The 19,513-nt window shown below is 38.1% G+C and overlaps 1 protein-coding gene across 1 annotated transcript; it reads left to right on the top strand.

Annotated features, from left to right (window-relative positions):
- Window positions 1–13,841: 13,841 nt before the first annotated feature.
- LOC140160461 (uncharacterized) lies at window positions 13,842–17,813 on the top strand. The gene is made up of 2 exons (XM_072183697.1): window positions 13,842–15,163; window positions 17,807–17,813. The coding sequence occupies exons 1-2, from the start codon at window positions 13,842–13,844 to the stop codon at window positions 17,811–17,813; spliced, it is 1,329 nt and encodes a 442-aa protein (XP_072039798.1).
- The last annotated feature ends 1,700 nt before the right edge of the window (window positions 17,814–19,513 follow it).

The following is a 19,513-nucleotide window of genomic DNA, read 5'->3' as shown; positions in this document are numbered from 1 at the left end:
CGAAATCACCTATACACCGTTATAGCGCTCCCAATTAAAGTACACCGTTTCCCCACAAATGTCCCCAAAAGAGAGGGCTCCTTTTACTGCTGCTGTTGAATTTGAGTATGCTTTCCCATCAAATGACCACTCCCCCGAAACATTCACGACCCGGGAACGAACTCCGACATAAAGAGATCCCACTCTTGATAAGTATCATAGTATGAAAAATAACGGTATACGTATACAGTGCCCTCTCTCAAAGAAAATCTTAAAGAAACGCAACGATTGGGGGGCCCTCTCTTGATAACGCCACTGAGTATTTTTAAAGAAAAACTCAAAATAATAACAATATTAAAAAAAAGTAAAATAACAATCGGACTTCAAAGTAGTCTATCTACACACTCGCTATAAAATGATCTATGCAATTTTTGCCAAAGCTCAATACCATTCGCAAGATGCTTTGAACCACCAAGTCGAACAGTTTGAAATAGTTGCTAACCTTAAATACTTGGTGAAGTGATGATGACTTTTCATCAAAGTTCCACTCCTAGATGGATAAGTATAATGTTACCCTCGTCCTATTATGGTGCGAATAATATGAGCTTTGTTTCAAAACCCCTTACATCCACTTGCCCAATTTAGAGAACACATCAAAAAATTATCAAAATAATCACTGATATAAGGTGTTTTTCAACAAAAGCAGTTTTCGGCAGGATGCATCCTACCCTGTGTTATATCACAGATATACCTTTCTAGGCCCTGTATTTCTTGAGTTATGTTGTAAAGAGGGCTGAAGCAACATCAAGCAAGGTTTCAAAGTATTATGATTTGTAGAACGAACTTCTGCAAAGCATCAAGGTGTTAATTTTCAGTAATATATTGATTTAGATAATGAAAATCGATATTTTGGCTGCCTCGCCCATCAATACTTAAGTCAACCCTTAATAGCTGATTAATTAACAGACCTGATGAACCTCTTCAGTCAAGTATTAATTTTTGTTATAACACCCCAACCGCGCGTCATCCCGGTTATCTCTTAAGGACCGATATACATAAGGTTCGCTATCGATACGGTTCACTGTCACCAAAGGCCTTTATTCTTAAGGTTCGATATTACTAAGTACGGCTCGATATCATTATTTTCAAATGAGGTTTGCTACACTCTAAATATTATTTTACTCAACCTGAGTAAAATCTTACTCCTTTTGATAGTAAAAAGATCACAGCTCATTTGTTGAGTAAACTTGACTCAACGAATGTTGAGAAGCAACATTATTACTCCCCCTTTGAGTAAACATTTTACTCAGTAAAGGGGTCAATACATGACTCAACATTTCATTTTATTCAACCTTACTCGACAGTTGAGCTGTGACCTCTTTTTCTCAACAGGGTGTTAAAACCTTATTCAATTTACAAGGAGTAATATTTGGCTCTGTATTTGCGTAAAAATTTTGGTCAACTGCTGAGCAACATGTATTTGACTCAACTGATATTGAGCAGACTGTTTGCCCAACTGTTGAGCAACATAAAGTTGACTCAACTGATATTGAGTAATAATTTGGATGTATGTTAGTTAAAATCTTTACTCATCATGTAGCTGCAGGATTGTCCTTCCATGTTGAGTAAAATACTATACCTGTACCACTGCTCCGGATATTTTGACTTTATATTCCTCACACTTCAAAAGAATGCAACCAAGATTCATACAACTGTGGTGTTCTTACCATTTAATTCACATTAAAACAACACAAAAAATAACACAAGAGCACAATATATCGTGCAAGCAAAACTTTTCTCTTTTTCTTTTTCCTCTTGGGAATAAAAACGATTTGCATCATTTTCGATGCAAATCAGAGCAATGATATTCTCTGAACTTTTATTTGTACAATCTGGTTATTAATACTTTTCACCTAAGTATACATTTGAATTTTATTCATGTCCTTAATACCACAGCTACCAGATATTCCACTTGGTACCTCCACCCCCTACCCCAGGTAGTACAACTTGAGTATCTCTCATCCAAGAAATAACTCTCTTCCTGTATAAGATCAAAAAGGATAAAACCAAAAACTCACTGTGAGAACAGGGATCTTAAGAGAAAAACAAGTATATGCCAATGTGTTTGACAAATAATGATTATTTTTTGACCGGCCAAAAATACTTACCCCGCCCACTTTGGGCTTGCCTAAAAATCAGAGCCCCCGCCCCCAATTTTTCCACCACTGGCAGGGGGCATAATTATTGCACACCCCTACACATGGGCATAATTGGCTTGCCAAGGAATCAAAGCCCCCCATTTCTCACGGGGACTTAAACGCAATGATAGATAATGAGTTAATCCCCGTCGATTACAATCATATAGACGAATCTATCGAGGCAAGTCATGGTCAGGATTTGGTCGGCCATTACTGGGTCCCCGGCGCACCAAGCTGGTGTTGTAACTGCCCAATTGGGTGGATTAAAGCCGCTTAAAAATCGGATTTTATATTGTATTGTGTTGTAAACTTTCATCATTCTTTTGTCTACATGTAACACGGGTGATGGAATGCAGTTTAAAATTCCTGCCAAGGACGCATCATTTCACATTTCAGGTGAGATATACTCAGCGGTGACCCTTTTATGGCTGCCACTGAGGTGTAGGAATGCGTGAAATTGGATTCGTCTATACTATATCGCGTTGTCGACCCACGTGTGTGTACCAGCCGAGTTGAAAGCATGCGGACTTGTATGATTTGTCCGAAGTCCAAATGCCACAACCAAGAATGAAATTGAATCCATCCTCTCAGACAAGCAACACATTGTTACAGATGTATCTGTTCTCAACAAATTCAACACAGGCAGTGACCACAGAATAGTAAGAGCTAAGATCCGCATTAACACGAAACTTGTAAGAGCCAAGCTAATGCGCAAGAAGACAGCCAATTTGAACCTAGACAAGCTACACCAACATTCATTAGAGTTCTAGTTACCCTTACAAAACAAGTTTGATGCACTGGAACATACAATGAAGGAGTGAGACCTTACTGAAAAATCAAAACCATAGCAGTAACAACCAATAGCTGTGCCAGGGAAGTAGTTGGAAAGGAAGTGAAAAAGAAGGAAGACAAACTCTCAGAAACCACTCTAAAGCTTCTCAGGAAGAGGAGGGAAATGAAACAGCAAACCAATATTCAGAAAACAGAGTACTCGGAAGTATGTAAACCATCAGGAAACGAATAAAGGTAGAACTAAGAGAACACAATGTCAACTAGACTTAGCTGTGGTCTAACCCACGAACACAGCCGTGTTGTGACCCCTAATGACCTTTGACCCCAAAATATATGAAAACGCCCATAGACATTGGCTAATGTCAATGCATGGGTGCACGTGGCACCACTTTTCTATGTTACTTGTGACAGAAGGGGCATTTTTTCGTCTCAGACCGAGAGTGACCCCTTAATGACATTTGACCCCAAATAAAAAAATACCACATATGAACTGGGTAACCACAATTCATGTGTGAACATACCGTTACTGTCCTATGTTTTTCTTAGCAAATAACAAAATTTGAAGGCCTTAATGACCTTTGACTCCAAATCTGTGAGGACCCCATAGACACTGGGTAATTACAATGCATGTGTGCAAGTGGTGTCACTGTCCTACGTAATTTGTGGGAGAAGCATTTTTAAAGGTATTTCGTTTTATACCGGAAGTGGCCCCTTAATGACCTTTGACCCTAAAAAATACCACATATACACAGGATAACTACAATTTATGTGTGAACATACCATCACTCTCCTATGTTTCTCTTGGCTGATAAATTTTTTTGAAGGTATTTCGTTTTATACCGGAAGTGACCTCTTAATGAACTTTGACCCCAAATGAAGAAATACCACATGTACATTAGGTAAACAAAATTCATGTGTGAATATACCATCACTCTCCAATGTTTTTCTTGGCTGATAAAATTTGTTGAAGGTTTTTCGTTTTATACCGGAAATGACCCCTTAATGACCTTTGACCCCAAATATGTGAGGACCCCATAGACACTGGGTAATAACAATGCATGTGTGCAAGTTATGTCACTGTCATACGTAATCTATGGGAGAAGAAGCATCTTGAGTTGAAATCACGTTTTTGACCCCTGCTTCCCCTGCGTGACCTTTGACCCCACGAGTTTCATGTGACATGTAGGGGCATGGTCAATGATGGTTGTGACAAAGTTAGGTCAAAATCTGTGTAAGCATGTGAGAGCTAGAGCAAATGTAATGGTCGGCAGAAGAAAGAAGAAAGAACCTGTAACGTCACGGCTGTGTAAAAAGTTACAGCAAACCTTAGAAGCTACAAAAAGACAAAACAAGCATTAACACTTGGCAGATCACAGATGGTTGCCCTGCAAGATGAGGATGGGGAAGTAATAACAGACCGGGATTGAATTGGATCTTACAAGGAAAAATACTTGCAAACAATATCCAAAACCGGGCTCTGTTGTTAAATAGACATAAGGCCGGGGTGAAGCTGTGGTTAAGCGAACTAACGCAATTTGGCGGCTTAACCGCGGTTTTGGCAATATTATACATTATTGTATAGCTTTTCTCAATTTACCAAGATCTCAGATGTAAAATTACCTGACACTCGATGTTCATCACGCCAAGCATTCAACACGTGGATGGATTTTTGATAGGCCTGTGGACAGAAAGGCGAACAGAGATTGAATACAGCTTCACCAGGATTTGAAAGATGAAATGATAGAATAAATAATAAACCCATTACAACCAAAAATGTACCGTTTCGGGGCATATTCTGTTTCAAACTATCGCCGTGAATGTCAGCTCCGATTAAGACTTACACTTCTAAAATCATTTGGTAAAATTGGCACGTTTTTTAAAAAGCAAAACATCTGTCTAGGCTTTTTTACTATTAAAGCGGTGTATTTGATAAAATCCTATACACCCGCGTAGGCATAGTATACGCCGAAGACCAGATGAAGAGGTCAGTCATTTTTATTGAATTTTCTAACAGACGTTCTAGTGGCAAATGCAAAACCTCCGAAGTTTCGTGTTTTAACCTATTATTTTTGGCGGGCCGTACAGGCGCACCCTATGGAAGTGCATGTTACTTACTACTCACTAACCATTTGGTCTTAAATGGGCATATCTTGAAATGCCACGAAGGTATAACCCCCCCCAAGTGATGTCAAATGAAGGAGAAAAAAAGTAAGAAATACAATACTCCTAATTTGAGAGGCGGTCAATAAGAACAAGGTACTTTGTAAGAGGACTAGCTAAATTCCTTCTATCTCACTCTTGAACATGGTCACTGCATACCTCAATGCACCCGTTGCAATTTTTCTTGAAACCTTCTATGTCAACAAAATGGAGGTCTTCCGACTGCTCCATGAGCCACTCTTCAGTCAAGGCTCAACAGCATTGATCACACCAAACCTGATATTATGAAGGTAGGACTTAAAATTCTAAAATAGGTTTCACTAACTAGAGGACATGGCTGGACCACAATATGGTTGATTTAGTTAACTGACCCCTCTGTCGTGAATGGTAGCTTGACAAACTGAGAATAGGGCACAGGACACTATTCGAGAACAGGCACATTCCTACCACCAACCTTCCTCACTGGCTTGCCTCAAATTTGCTATCAAAATGACATATACCTGAATCTTAGAAAACAGCTGCGATGAAGACCTTCCGCTATGGTGACCGAGTGGTGATCTTCTTGTGGGTAGGAGATCCAGGTGTTTCCACTGAATGGACTCATAATTTCAGTGATTAATGTATATCTTTTCACCTTTAACCAAATATAATAACATTCTAAGTGTATATTTTTTCATATACTAGTCCAGGTTAAACACACTTACGTGCAGACGTTTCGATAGCTATCAGCTATCTTTCTCAATGCTACTGTTGATGTGATGATCGCTGTACAGCTGTTGTTGATCGCTGCTTGGCAACAGAGTTGCCAGACGATTTCTCCATCAACAGGTCGTCATAGATGTGACTTAGGTTGTACTGGCCCTCGTCTCGGTTCATTGTTGCTCCTTGCTTTCTGATGGTGATGGCCTCCTTTATCCATCTTGTGTATTTATCACTCTCTTTTCTCAACGCACCTGCACCGCTGTTTATTTTGCGTAAAATCCGCAACTTAGTTGTACCGAAGAGCTTAAAACGACTGGTAACGAGACTATGATCTTGACACAATTAAAGATGGATGCTGGCGGTCTGCACGTAAACAATAGCCGTGGTGGAATAAAAATGCTGCAAAAAGGTGTTAATATTGCAAGAGTAACTACATTTTCGAATCGAAGGTAATTATTTGATCTAAGATATTCTTAAAATGAATCCGGTTTCATCATCAGTGATAAATATTTCCTGAAATTGTACATTACTTTGCACCCAAATTCTGTACTTGTTTCCGGAGTTTCTGCACCGTGCTGCAACAAGGCAGTAGCAGCGGTAGGATTTTCAAATCTTTTTGTACTTTACCCATGATTTTGGGCACTTGGTACACCTTCTTTTATATCTGATCTTGTATGCAAGTGAATAAAAACGCTCTCAATAGGCTGAATTAATGAATGGCCCAAGGTTAAAAAATGTCCTTTTAAAAAAAAATAATAAACGATTTCAATATCATGCATGTATATGCCATGCATGTATTTCTGAGTGCTATGCCATGTAAATGGGCAATGATGGCTATCCTATGTGTATGTAAACATGCACGTTAGCAAGGCCGTGGATGTACCTAGAAGGATTATATTGCACAGAGATGCGCAATATTAAATATTATGACCGAGCAGCTGGCTTCTGTTGGGTTGAAGTAAGCTTACTGTCTGTGCGTCATTTGATCTAGAACTCGTATCTACTATCCACGATGACACAGTGAGTGTGAACACGGACAGAGATAGAGCATGGAACTATTTAACTACTTCAGTCACTTAATCGTCGCCAATTTTCAAACACATAAAAAAATTCTTTATTAAGTTTAATGTTACCGGGGTACCGAAATTTATTTTGATGACATATCTGTATCTTCAGAGCAGCCAAAGTTTGCTCATTTTTATTTTATGAGATTAACCATGGCCCCATGCTCACAATTCGCTGATGATGTGTCATTTGAGCAGCTTTTTCGGGGTGCTGTACCCATCGTGATCTGCGTTGTTGTTTACTTCCGAATTTTCATTGCTAATGTGGTGTTATGCTTGACTGATTCTGACATGATTTGGAGATACATGTAGCTCCAAAGCTCAATCCATAATAATCAATCATTGGTTTCTATATCAGTGGCCTGTATTAAAGCATGGAAGAAAGAGATGAGAAGGAACCACAACGACTTCGATCGGCCAAGTTTTAATCCGCTTATCTATTGACGCATGAAAAGAAAAGCTATCAATGGTACTTCCTTTCATGTATAATCCATTTACCGCGATCGATGCTTGGCAAAATCAATACAAAAAAAAATTTATAACAAACCCATCCACGAACAAACAAACGCTACCCAGAAGTAAGATTATGGAATTTCACTGATGCTCTGAACATGTATAGTAGCTTTGTTTTGGGATCTACAGTCAAACTGTTTTCTTGATCGTGTTGTGTAAAAAATGTCCTATAAAACATCGAAAAGGTAATCAAAATCGGCCGTTTTTTTGCTGAGTTTCATCTTTAGCAAATAACGTAAGATTTTGGTGACTTTTTCGATGAAAAATAGATGTAAAATGTTCTTAAATAATGCACAATGTTCCGGTTGAGTCCGGTACATAAAACCTGTTTAATTTAATAGTTTAAATGTGTATAATCGTAACTAGCTAACTCGTTTCAGTGCCAAAGACTGCCAACTCTGAGAAAAAAATCATCAAAGTTCGGAAAAATTGGGCAAAATGGAAGAAAAAGATGTAGGCCATCAATGACCGATGATCACGTCACCAGAGAAAATCCTATAGGGTGCTTGCACGGAAGGTCATTAGTTCAAATCATCCTTCACACACGCTCCAGAAGACATGCAAATACATGGAATACAATACCAATCACCTATTTAACGCGGGGTATTGATCAAAGTAAATCCTCATGAATAACAATGTCAACTAAATGTCGGTAAAGGGAGTGGACAAAGTGAATGCGTTCGTTGTGGTTCCTTCTTATCTCTTTCTTCCATGATTAAAGATAGACTTCTCGATCAAATGTGTTATGTGTGTGACATGCGTTAGGCCAAAAAAAATTATTGTTTTGCCCTCAACCGTCCGACCCTAAATCCTGAAAAATCAGGGTCACAATTTTTTTTTTTTTGAATGATGAATTTTACAGATTTGTTCAAAAACTCAATGTTTTTCACTTAAAAGTAATATTTTATTGAAAGACTAGTCTTTAATTGATGTCTAACAGGTATCCAGAAGTCAAAATTGACAAATGTCCCCTAATTGAAGAAGCATTATTTAATATTTGAGAATAAAAAAAAAAGAAATCCGACCGTCCGACCTATATTTCCCACTTGAGGGCAACACAATAATATTTTTTTTTTGCCTAATCATGATATTATCATGCAATGCATTTTAAGTAGGCCTACTTCACCCCAATCATCCCAGATTCCCCCATCCTAGAAAATGTGGGGCTGTAAGCTGGGTTTACATACATTTTTAATTAACAGGAATAACCCTATACAACCCACGGATTGGCAATGGTAGAATGCACCCTGGTAGTCTAGCTTCGAATTTGCCGGGGAATTTGCTCACCAATAGCTTTTGAGGCTAGAAATTGATGAAGAACGACACCATAATAGCAAGGGTAGTTCGGAAATAATGATGGGGTCATCGCATCAAAACTGTTGCTAAAATTGCACTTCAACTAAATTATAGACTGTTCAAAATAACCAAAAATTACAAGTGCCATCATTTTCCCACATTCCGCGGGATAGGTGGTGACGAAAGTACTCAAAACTCACTAAAAAACGGCGAGTTGGTGCTCATTGCTTTTTAATAGAAATGATGGACATCAAGATTGTGTTGTTGAAATTGGGAATAGGCAGGCTGCTTTTGCCTGTATGGTCTGTCATTTTGTTCACTTTTCCTCCACGATTCTACAATTTGTACACTCAAATGCGACAGAAATAAACCCATGTAGGTTTGTCAGTTGAGCATTTTTCTTGTGGAAATGACCTTATACCTGTAAATTTTAAGATCTGTAAAAAAATTTCAATTTTTTTCACTTGCTCCATTCATAGTTTTTTTTTCCAAAAAAAAGCACACCTGAGACACAAAAATCTAGGTCAGACAGGCCTGTAGAACAGGGTTTTTGTCACCTAAACCTAGCTGTAATTTCAGCTTAAGTTATCAAGTTAATCAGTGATTCATATTTGTAATTGATATACACAATAACAACTTTCAGTTTAAGCTTATTTACTAATTTTTTTTTATTTTCTTTTATTGCTCTATTTTCACAGAAAAGAACATGGATGTTCAAGAGAAACTGGGCGAAGATATGTAGTTCCATTCATGAAGAGGGTTGGTGCTGGTGTACATTGTGACATCGCGTGATAACGACACGTCTGGACAAGGATGTTATACAATGATGTGCAAATCATGTTAAATTTGCTTTATTGCTTGGACTTTCTTAAACACAAACAATAATGTTCCAGCTGGTGTTCCCGAGGTCAAAAGGGTTCAGAGGATGCTCGAAGTTGAAATGGTCTCCAATTATATGTCCTATGATAAAGCAGAAAAATAATAGTTTGCACTATGTACATGTATCCCTATTGTGGCCGCCAGGACAGGTTCATCATCCCCAAGGTACCTGACTGGTACACACAGAGTACCTACACATTACAATGCTGTACTGCAAAAGTCAAGTACCGATGGTGAACCTGTGCAGTATAGGATGTTTTGTTACCTTGGTAACACATCAAAATTCAAAAAGGACAATACACATCGAGTCTTATTGAGTTCTATAATTTGAAATTGATATCAAAAATAAGAAAGCACCCTAGATAATTAAAAGAACTATTCTCTTTGTCTGATTTCTTGCAAGAAGACCAATAAGGGCTGAGCAATAATTATCAGCTCCCCCGGGGGGCGGGTAAAATATCCGAACGGCTCGCCAAAATCGCTTGCCCCCCCCTCGGCCCACCAAAAATCGCTTGCCTCCCCCCCCCTTTCGGCTCGCCAAAAATTTCTTTCCCCCAATTTTACCCTCCCCAGGGCTCATAATTATTGCACAGCCCTAATTTGAGATCATTTTCATAAAAATCAGAACAATTTCATTTTCATTAGACCTATGACGTCACAATGTTACTCTTTTGCTCGTAACTCTATGAAGGTCTAAACAAATTGTTTGATTGGCATAACATAAAAATATTAGGGTAGGTCGGTCAGTAATTTTTATTTTGCACACATTTTAAGCTGTAAATTGCGTATGATAAAGGTTGTGGAATTTTTTTAATTAATTAAAATTTCTTTGCAAAAAAAGTAAGAAAAAAGTCTAGGGTCGGGCTTATTTCTAGGCCGGTCGGATTACGCCAATCAAACAATTTTTTAGGCCTAACCGTACATCATAGGTATGTCAAAGTATACTTTTTCTGAATCTTTATTGCCAGAGGAGGATTACGATAGTGTAGGTTTTGAACAGGATTTGTGTAATTTTAAAATTGACCCTATGTGGAAAGTTCAACGACCTGTTTCTTTTCTTATGACAAAAGCTTTCACCATCCAAATATGCAGTTCAAATTGATGTAGAATACACTATGCATGAAGAAAATTAAATATGTTATGAAAGTGTAACAAACTTCTGGTGAATCCTTACTTTGTCACACTCTGATCAATCATAAACATACACAACCATATTCATATGGCCAGTTATTGGGTAGCCATGGATAGCCGAGTTCAATACTGCAGGACTATTCCAAGCTGGAGAAGCTGTGCAATAACTTAGAGTACCGTAATACAGTAGCTTGTGATGGAGTAGCTGTGGAGTAATTCTGAAGTTAGGGCATGGAAGTTACCAGCTTGCAGCCCTGCAGTAACTCTGCTATATATGGGCCACTAAAAAAACTTGGGTAGTACTACTGTCTGTTCAATTAGCTTAGATTCTTGTATTTTTAAGATATTTTAAAAAATAAAAATTTGTGGTCAAAGTCATCAAAAAAATGTGTTAGTATTGTTAGTGTGAGATGTATAGTTTCAGAGACATGTTTACTTTAAAGGGGCATTTCGTGCTCATCGCCCCACTTTTCTACGGTCCAACATCATTCCATAAACCATTTCACAATTCAGGGACTTTGCTACTTCATGAGACATTCCACAAATAAAGTTCGCAACCAGGATCAGCCCCAGAGTTTAGTACGTTTTTCCACAAGAGCATACTAGGCACCGCCAGGGTTCGAATCCGCAGCCTCTCGTACCATAGTCGAACACCTTATCGATTGAGCTAACTTGACTGCTCCAGACATTTTAATTGATAATTAATTTTGGATTTATAAAGCGCCTTTCTCCAGAACTTAGAGGACTCAAAGCGCTGTAATTTCGCTGCAATGGTGAATAATCACAATCAGATCGCATCAACTAGGTTGCTGACGAACGGCGCACACCAGGGTTCGAATTCGTTTAAAAAATTTGCATAGCAGTTTTTTGGTTAATTCATCATAATCAGGATAAAAAGTGCTATACAAATGCAAAATTGGGTAGCAGTTACTTCAAAATATGGAGCAAACTGCTATGCGATACAGCCGAATTCGAACCCTGGCGCACACCTATCCGCATTTAGATTGTAACATTCACCAATTATCTGTGCAGCTCCCCAAATTCCATTGGGTGAAGGAAGTTTTTGATAACCAAACAACTAATCACCGATTTTTGTGATACAGGAGGAAACCGGAGATCCCGGAGAAAACCTGCGAGAGTGAGCATGGAATCGGGATAAACCAAGTGCACATGAGTCCTTGGGCCGCGCTGGGGCTTGAACCCGAGACCTCAGTGGTGCAAAGCGAGGGAACTACCGCTGCGCTAACTCGCCCTCCCTAGGTGAAGTGGGAAGTGATTTTGGCAGACCTTTTGACAATTGACCACCCTGGGGGTAGACATGATTATGGCACCACCCCTAAGCTTTATCAATAAGCCTATACTCAGTGCTGCCGACAAGGGGGTTATGGGGGTGCCTGTAAAAATAAAGAAAACATACCTTAATGGGCAAGGTTAATGGGGCCATAAGGGACTGTTCACAAACATTTGTTAGGGGAGAAAGAAGCAAAAAGGGGACCCTGAAAATTTTTGACCCTCCTAAGGGGGGCCCTGAAAAAAATGACAAATTTCCTAGAAAAATTGAGTTAAAATGCTTTTCTATGGGGTTGACCCATAATTTTAATGCCAAAAAGGGGGGGGGCCTGAAATGTTTGAGGTCTGTATTAAAAGGTGGGGCCCCAAAAATGTTTCGCGATGATTTTTTTTTTTGCATCAGGCCCCCCTTACAATTGCTTGTGAACGGTCCCTAAAAGCACAGAAATTGGCCGGGCGTTCATTTTACCCGCAGTGGCTCTCGGCAGCATGACTGGGCCTACTAGGCCTATCCCGCATGTAGGCCTACATCATGCATCATTCATGAAAATCATTTTCATGAAATTATGTTGATGAAGGCCTACATGAGGCCTATCTCGCATGTAGGCCTACATCAACATCATTTCATGAAATTTATTTTCATGAAATGATGTTGATGTAGGCCTACATGCGGGATAGGCCTAGTAGGCCTAGTCATGCTGCCGAGAAATGCTTCAGTTTTCAGCAGGGGTCAGACAGTGTTTTCCTTAATCAATAAATCATTTTTAATATACTTTATTATTTATTTATTTATTAAAATTTAATTATGAAGGTTTTACGTATTCCCCATGTCCCTGCCATGCCGGGCTGCCATGAGATTCACAGCTAGCGTCCCGGGCGCGGGCTAGCGTGCAACGTGGCCGGCCGTAGTTTCTTCGTGATTAAACAACAGCCTGCATTTTTAATGCTGTTCCGCCGTGTCGCGGGCGTGTATTTAAATGCCATAATAAACTGGATCTAGCTCTGTAATATTTAGAGTTCAGTATGTCATGCAGATATTTTTTTAAATAATACTCAATCTCTATTTTGGCATCTGAAAATGTACACATTTCTGTTCCATACACGACTCTGGTTCCATACTGCTCTTCCTCGATTAGCTAGCCAGTACGTGTCACATGTCATGTCATGCTGACTTGTTTGTAAACAAACCACCTCAGAAGGGCTAGTTACAGATAGGCCGGCCTACCTGTGACGGATTTATAATATAATAGTATTAAAGTTCATACATTTCAATGAAATGATTTCATTTCAAATTTAATGGAGTGGATGAGGTTGAAATATATCAACATGGACTTATTAATATTGACTTCCGAGAAGTTAGAGAAAATCATGGTAGAAAGAACCGGTAAATTCAATTTTCCTTTAAAATACGAAATCGACCTATTGAGAAAGAAACTAAAGGTTCAGTGTATTTATCAAAGGCCGTTGTTTCATAATAAAATATTCCAATCAGTGGGATAACCTCAGAAAAAATGTAAAATTGTCATCAAAAAAGGTGATTTTTATCTTATAATCAGTGTTGACATGATAAAATGTTGCATATTTTGAACCCTTTTGAATGAAGTGAATTTAATATTTTGAAGAGCCTAAGCAAGGAAAAACCATTTCTAACTTCTAGGAATAACGTTTTTAAACAAAAATAATATCGGGTTCAAGTAATTGGACACAAGAAATTGAAGCTTTGGAAGGAACTGTGACCAGGTGCGTCTTGTACGGTATCGCGAAAATGGTTGAAATTTCCCGCCATTTCCTGCTGTAAATGCCGTGCCCATGCGCGAGTGCGTACAACTAAAATGTCATGCATAAACAGCGGTGCCTGGCAGAAGAGCTTGTGGATATTCTCATTGATGAAGGGGACATACTTAATTCCCACGACGTAGTCTCACTGTTTACTTGCACTCCCATCAGCAAAGTATTAGACATAGTGAAAGACAGAGTTAGTAAAGAACGCTGGCTTAAAGACTACAACCAATCGCAAGGTTTTAATCTAACTGCGGATGATGTAGTTGAGCTTTTGGAATTCATTTTGTCCACGACGTACTTCACCTTTCGCGGCAAAATTTTTAGACAGCGATTCGGAGCGGCTATGGGTAGCCCCGTGTCCCCATTAGCAGCCAACATCTTTATGGAATACTTAGAGGAATCAGCCATCATGACCGCCCCTATTGAATGCAAGCCCAAGCTTTGGAAAAGATACGTCGACGACATTCTGGAAGTAGTAGCCAAAGACGCAGTCATACCGCTTACTGACCATCTCAACCAAGTCGATGACACACAGTCCATCAAATTCACTTTCGAGAAAGAAGTCGACGGAAAGATACCATTCTTGGACACTCTAATTGTTCGCCGTGAAGATGGGTCCGTGAAGCTTTTAGTTTATCGCAAAGCCACCCACACAAACCAGTACTTGAACTTCAAATCGCACCATCCCCTACATCAAAAACTTGGGGTTGTTCGCACACTGTTAGATAGGAAAGATAAGATTGTCACCGAAGATCAGGACAAAGAGGAGGAGGAGAAGATAATTAAAGGTGCTTTAAAACAGTGTGGATACCCGGACTGGTGTGTGGATAAAGTTAAGAGCAAAATGGCTACTCCTAAGCAAAAAGGCAAGAAAGCCAAAGACGACAGTGAAAAATCCAGGGGATTTGTGACATTACCGTATGTGGAAGGGGTGTCTGAGCGTGTCGCCAGAGTCATGAAGTCTTATAACATCCATGCCGCCATGAAACCCCACACCTCGTTACGCAACCTTCTCGTCCATCCGAAAGATAAACGCGAGCCACAAAATTCTACGGATGTCATTTATTCAATCCCATGCAAAAACTGTGATCTCACATACATAGGTGAAACCGGTAGAAAATTCGGGAAGCGCTTAGATGAACATCGAAGTGAGGCAGATAAAGTCGCTACCAATATCCGCACTAGAGCCAACAGGAAAGCTTCGCAATCTACCATCCATAAATCTGCGATAACTGACCATGTTGTGGACAATAATCATATCATCAATTGGGAGGAGGCAAGGATTGTCGGAAAAGAGAGTGATAAATACACAAGATGGATAAAGGAGGCCATCACCATCAGAAAGCAAGGAGCAACAATGAACCGAGACGAGGGCCAGTACAACCTAAGTCACATCTATGACGACCTGTTGATGGAGAAATCGTCTGGCAACTCTGTTGCCAAGCAGCGATCAACAACAGCTGTACAGCGATCATCACATCAACAGTAGCATTGAGAAAGATAGCTGATAGCTATCGAAACGTCTGCACGTAAGTGTGTTTAACCTGGACTAGTATATGAAAAAATATACAGTTTTATGGAACAGTCCTGATGAATTTGTTCAAGAACATTCTAAGTGTATAGAAGGTGTGGAACTGATTATGTCAACTGGTATTAATTTTATGCATGAAGATTCTGGGACCCCCATGTAGAAGACGCCATGGAATACCCAAGTGTTATGTATTTATGTTGAAAACACTTTCATCAGATATGTTATATTTTTTGGCTATCTCATCTTTCTTGTTTGGTTCTTTATTTATTATCAATGTCACTATATCACTAGTGGTAACGTCAGCAAGTCTTTTGGACCTTAGATGATCTTCAAGGACGCTCATTTCATCCCTGAACTCTTAGGACCATTTCGTTGCTGTTGAATATCAAGGACCTCATCACCATTTACAGCAATTGCACATTGTTAAATTTCATCACCGTTGGGAGAAATTTCCATGATGACCCTGTGTTAACTTCTGGTTTAGTACCTTTGAATTCATGGAGGTAGTCTTCCTTTGAAGTGTGTCCTGCCCATAGTGAGGCAAAACTCTAATGTTTTTGCGGTAATGTTTTGAAGGAACAGGCTTTTAAATGAGACCAAATTCAATGCGACAAAGTAGCATACCTTGTTCTACGAACTTTTGACCGCCCCTCGTACTTTAAAATTATGTCAATTTAATAACCCTCCCATGGCAAAAGATGTAAGCGACTTGTATGGTGATGTTAAGTCCTTCTGGTCTATATGTATGCTTTGCCATTGGGACACTTTTGCTTGTCTGAACATGTTTGACTTAGTCATGCAATCTGACAGTGCCACAGATCAGTAGCATACTGTGATATTTGACACACAAGCAGGCCTTGTATCACAGATACATATTTTGGGGTTATACTACGATATAGTATAAGTAATTAATAATTAATTAATTAATTAATTAATTAATTAATTAATTATTATCAATTAATTAATTATTAATTAATTAATTATTAATGTATTCATAATTAATTAATTAATTAATAATTAATTAATTGATAAATTAATAATTAATTAATTAATTAATTAAGTAATTAATAATAAATAAATAAATAAATAAATAAATAAATAGATAAATAAATTAATTAATACATTAATTTATTAATACATTAATTAATTAATTAATTAATTAATTAATTAATTAATTAAATAATTAATTAATATTAATTAATTAATATTAATTAATTAATTAATTAATTAATATTAATTAATTAATTAATATTAATTAATTAATTAATATTAATTAATCAATGATAATTAATTCTGATTGGTTCAATTTCTATAAAATTAAATGAAAACCACGGGTTTAGTAATTTCTAAAAGTGAAGCGTACACTTAGCTCAGTCCACCAGTTTGTGGTGCAATAACCGCTCTTTTTTTTATCGAAATAAATTATAAATCTTCTCTTTAATGGCCAAACGTCGAACTCTATGCTCTTATATGTGCGCCAGGTGGCTTCAAGGTTAAAACCATAATGTATAATTTCCATCAAATTACATTAATTTTGTTATTTTTACTCAAAATGCTGAAATATTATAATAATAGGTATAACAGACAGGAAATGTCTCTTCTTTTCAGAAGTTAAAGAAACCACACTGGCTATTACAATTAATTTGGCTAGGTCCATTCAGTGATCCCAGCAATAGCGTAAAAATTAGGTATTTTTGAAATGAAAAAAATTTTAACAAAACATTTCTCGACTTAAAAGCCATAATAAGTGATCTGCTCCACAGCAACGCCTTCAATTTTTCTAGAATATTTACTTTTTGCATGATTGTAATGCCCAAGGTGTACTAAAATACAGGGTGAAAGACCAAGCCTGAAGTGCTTTAATTACAGTAGAATTTAAAAACATCGCGTGCAACATATCATTGAATCAGTGACGTGTAAACTATGTGCTTATCGCTATTCGTCTTACGTCTTGACGTATAAACTGTGCAAATTGCATATTTTTTCCGTTTACTGGAACATTCAATTTGAGCCCAAAATGACGGTGAATTTTGTAATTGTACCTTATTTTCGACCAAAACATGGGCTTTTCGGGCTGCAATGGAAGATACACAGTTTGATTATTGTTTTACTTTTCTTTTATTAGGATATTTAAGGGGAACGTCCCGCTGCTTCCGCCGCCTTTGTCGTATGGCTTTTTAATAGTGTATTACAGCCACGTGTAAATTGCTGGTAGTGTCATCAGACCTTTTATCTACTATGAAACCTGTCGTTTAAGGCGTGAATAGCCATTAATAGGTTGTCTACCATACACATAATGTATTTTTTAAACGTGGCGATTAAATTGCATTTAAGATCTAACATAAGTAACACGTATGTATGTATTTTTCATAAGCGGCAATTAAAACTGCATTTAACTAATATAGGGATGGTTGTTAATTGTTTTTTTATTTGTGTTCTCATCAACATCACCTGGTACCTTTATCTCTTGCTATGTATTTTGTTGCCAGAAATTGAACGTAAAATTCACATAATACAGGATGTAAGAAAAATATAAAATATAGAAAATAGTTTTAGGCAAACATGTGTTCAGTTTTTACTTGGTCATCAAGATAATTCTTCAGCTACTACAGTATATAAGCTTTGTCTCAATAAAATGGTCTACAAGCGAAGATATTGCTAATTGTCAAGGGAGCAGCGTGGCACACTGGTTAAGGTCTTTGCCTTTTGGTGCGAGAGGTCCCGGATCCAATTCCCCGCAGGACCAAAAAAATATCCGCTCTCCCCGTGGTTCATCTGGTAATGGCGGGGCAGATGATCCATGATAAAGACCTCGTTTACAGCCCGATTGTCGGCTACAATTGCCTGTCCTGTAAAAATACCCCGACCAGGTATCTACAGCGACCCTCTTCGTTCACCAGGTCACTTGTACCTAGCCGTCGAAGTTTCGTCAGCGTTATCTCCTAGATTTCAGCTGCTAATGCCTAGATATGCCTAGATTAAAAAATAGTCCTAAAAAACAGCTTGGGCCACTTTCGTGTCTCTGTGTAGAACAAGTCACTGAATTGAGTTGAATAATGAATTGATCAGCCTCGGTACAAAATTATGGTCAATGGTATCAAATGAGGGGGAAATGCGCATAACGATTTTTGGCAAGTAAAACAACTCAGTTTGAAAGTTTGTGGAGTGGAGCAGTGGTAGCTTTTTGGGTGTTTTCGCCCTTTTTCAAGATGGCAGCCAAAATGCTTATTGCCCCATATAAGTTACCATATCTAAGATCCTAGAACATTTAAGCAGTAAATTTGGTGTCACTGACTGGGTTTTAGGGGTTGTAGAGTTCATTTCTGCCTTTACCTAAAACATTAAACATACCCTAGCATTTTCCTGGATACACTACATACAAATTCTGGATCCCATTTGCCAACAAATCAAGTTTTTCACAATTCTTTTATTCTTTCTCGACCACAGCATACATTCATATTAATAAATACTCCACTTTCACACCTCGTTATATCGTCCCTGTGGCGAAGCGGTTAAGGCCATGGACCTCTAATCCATTTATGAATTTTTGCTCAAGTTCGAAACTTCTCATCACTTTTTTTAAATGTTTTATTAACCAATTTATTGTCATAAATCAAGAATAACACCATTTCGAATATCCATTGCTATTGTGATATTATATTTTTTTCACCAAACAAACATGTTTTATTTTTTATTCACATTTAGGCCTAGGCCTAGACATAGGGCCGACCTACTTTCACCATCCAGATGCTTTCACCATGCCTGACTATCATGACTTTTTCGTCATTTAAAACACATTTATCAGTGTCTCTGTTCACAGCTCAGACTGAAATTATATTTGGAATAAATATTATAAAAGAAAAAGATCGCCAACAACTGCCGCTGAATATTGATATTGAGAACCACAAACCGCGAAATTTGGATATCCAACTAGGTTGCCCCGTAAGGCTACAAAGAATCACACACCACGGAATATGGATATCCAACAAGCTTAAACTATAAATTAAGCTCCCGATAGAGGGCAGGGCTTGAAGGGAAATTAAAATCACAAACCGCGAAAGATCGCCGATAACCGCCGTTTAATAGGGATATCCAGGGCTACAAAGAACCACAAACCGCGAAATGTGGATATTCAACTAGATTGCCCGCATAACTATCGATTAAAAAGAACCACAAAACCGTACCCAACAAATTAA

Source organism: Amphiura filiformis, chromosome 9, assembly GCF_039555335.1.
Source record: "Amphiura filiformis chromosome 9, Afil_fr2py, whole genome shotgun sequence".
Taxonomy (NCBI): domain Eukaryota; kingdom Metazoa; phylum Echinodermata; class Ophiuroidea; order Amphilepidida; family Amphiuridae; genus Amphiura; species Amphiura filiformis.
The sequence above is the reverse complement of the archived record's forward strand: the minus strand, read 5'-3'. Positions and strand labels throughout refer to the sequence as shown.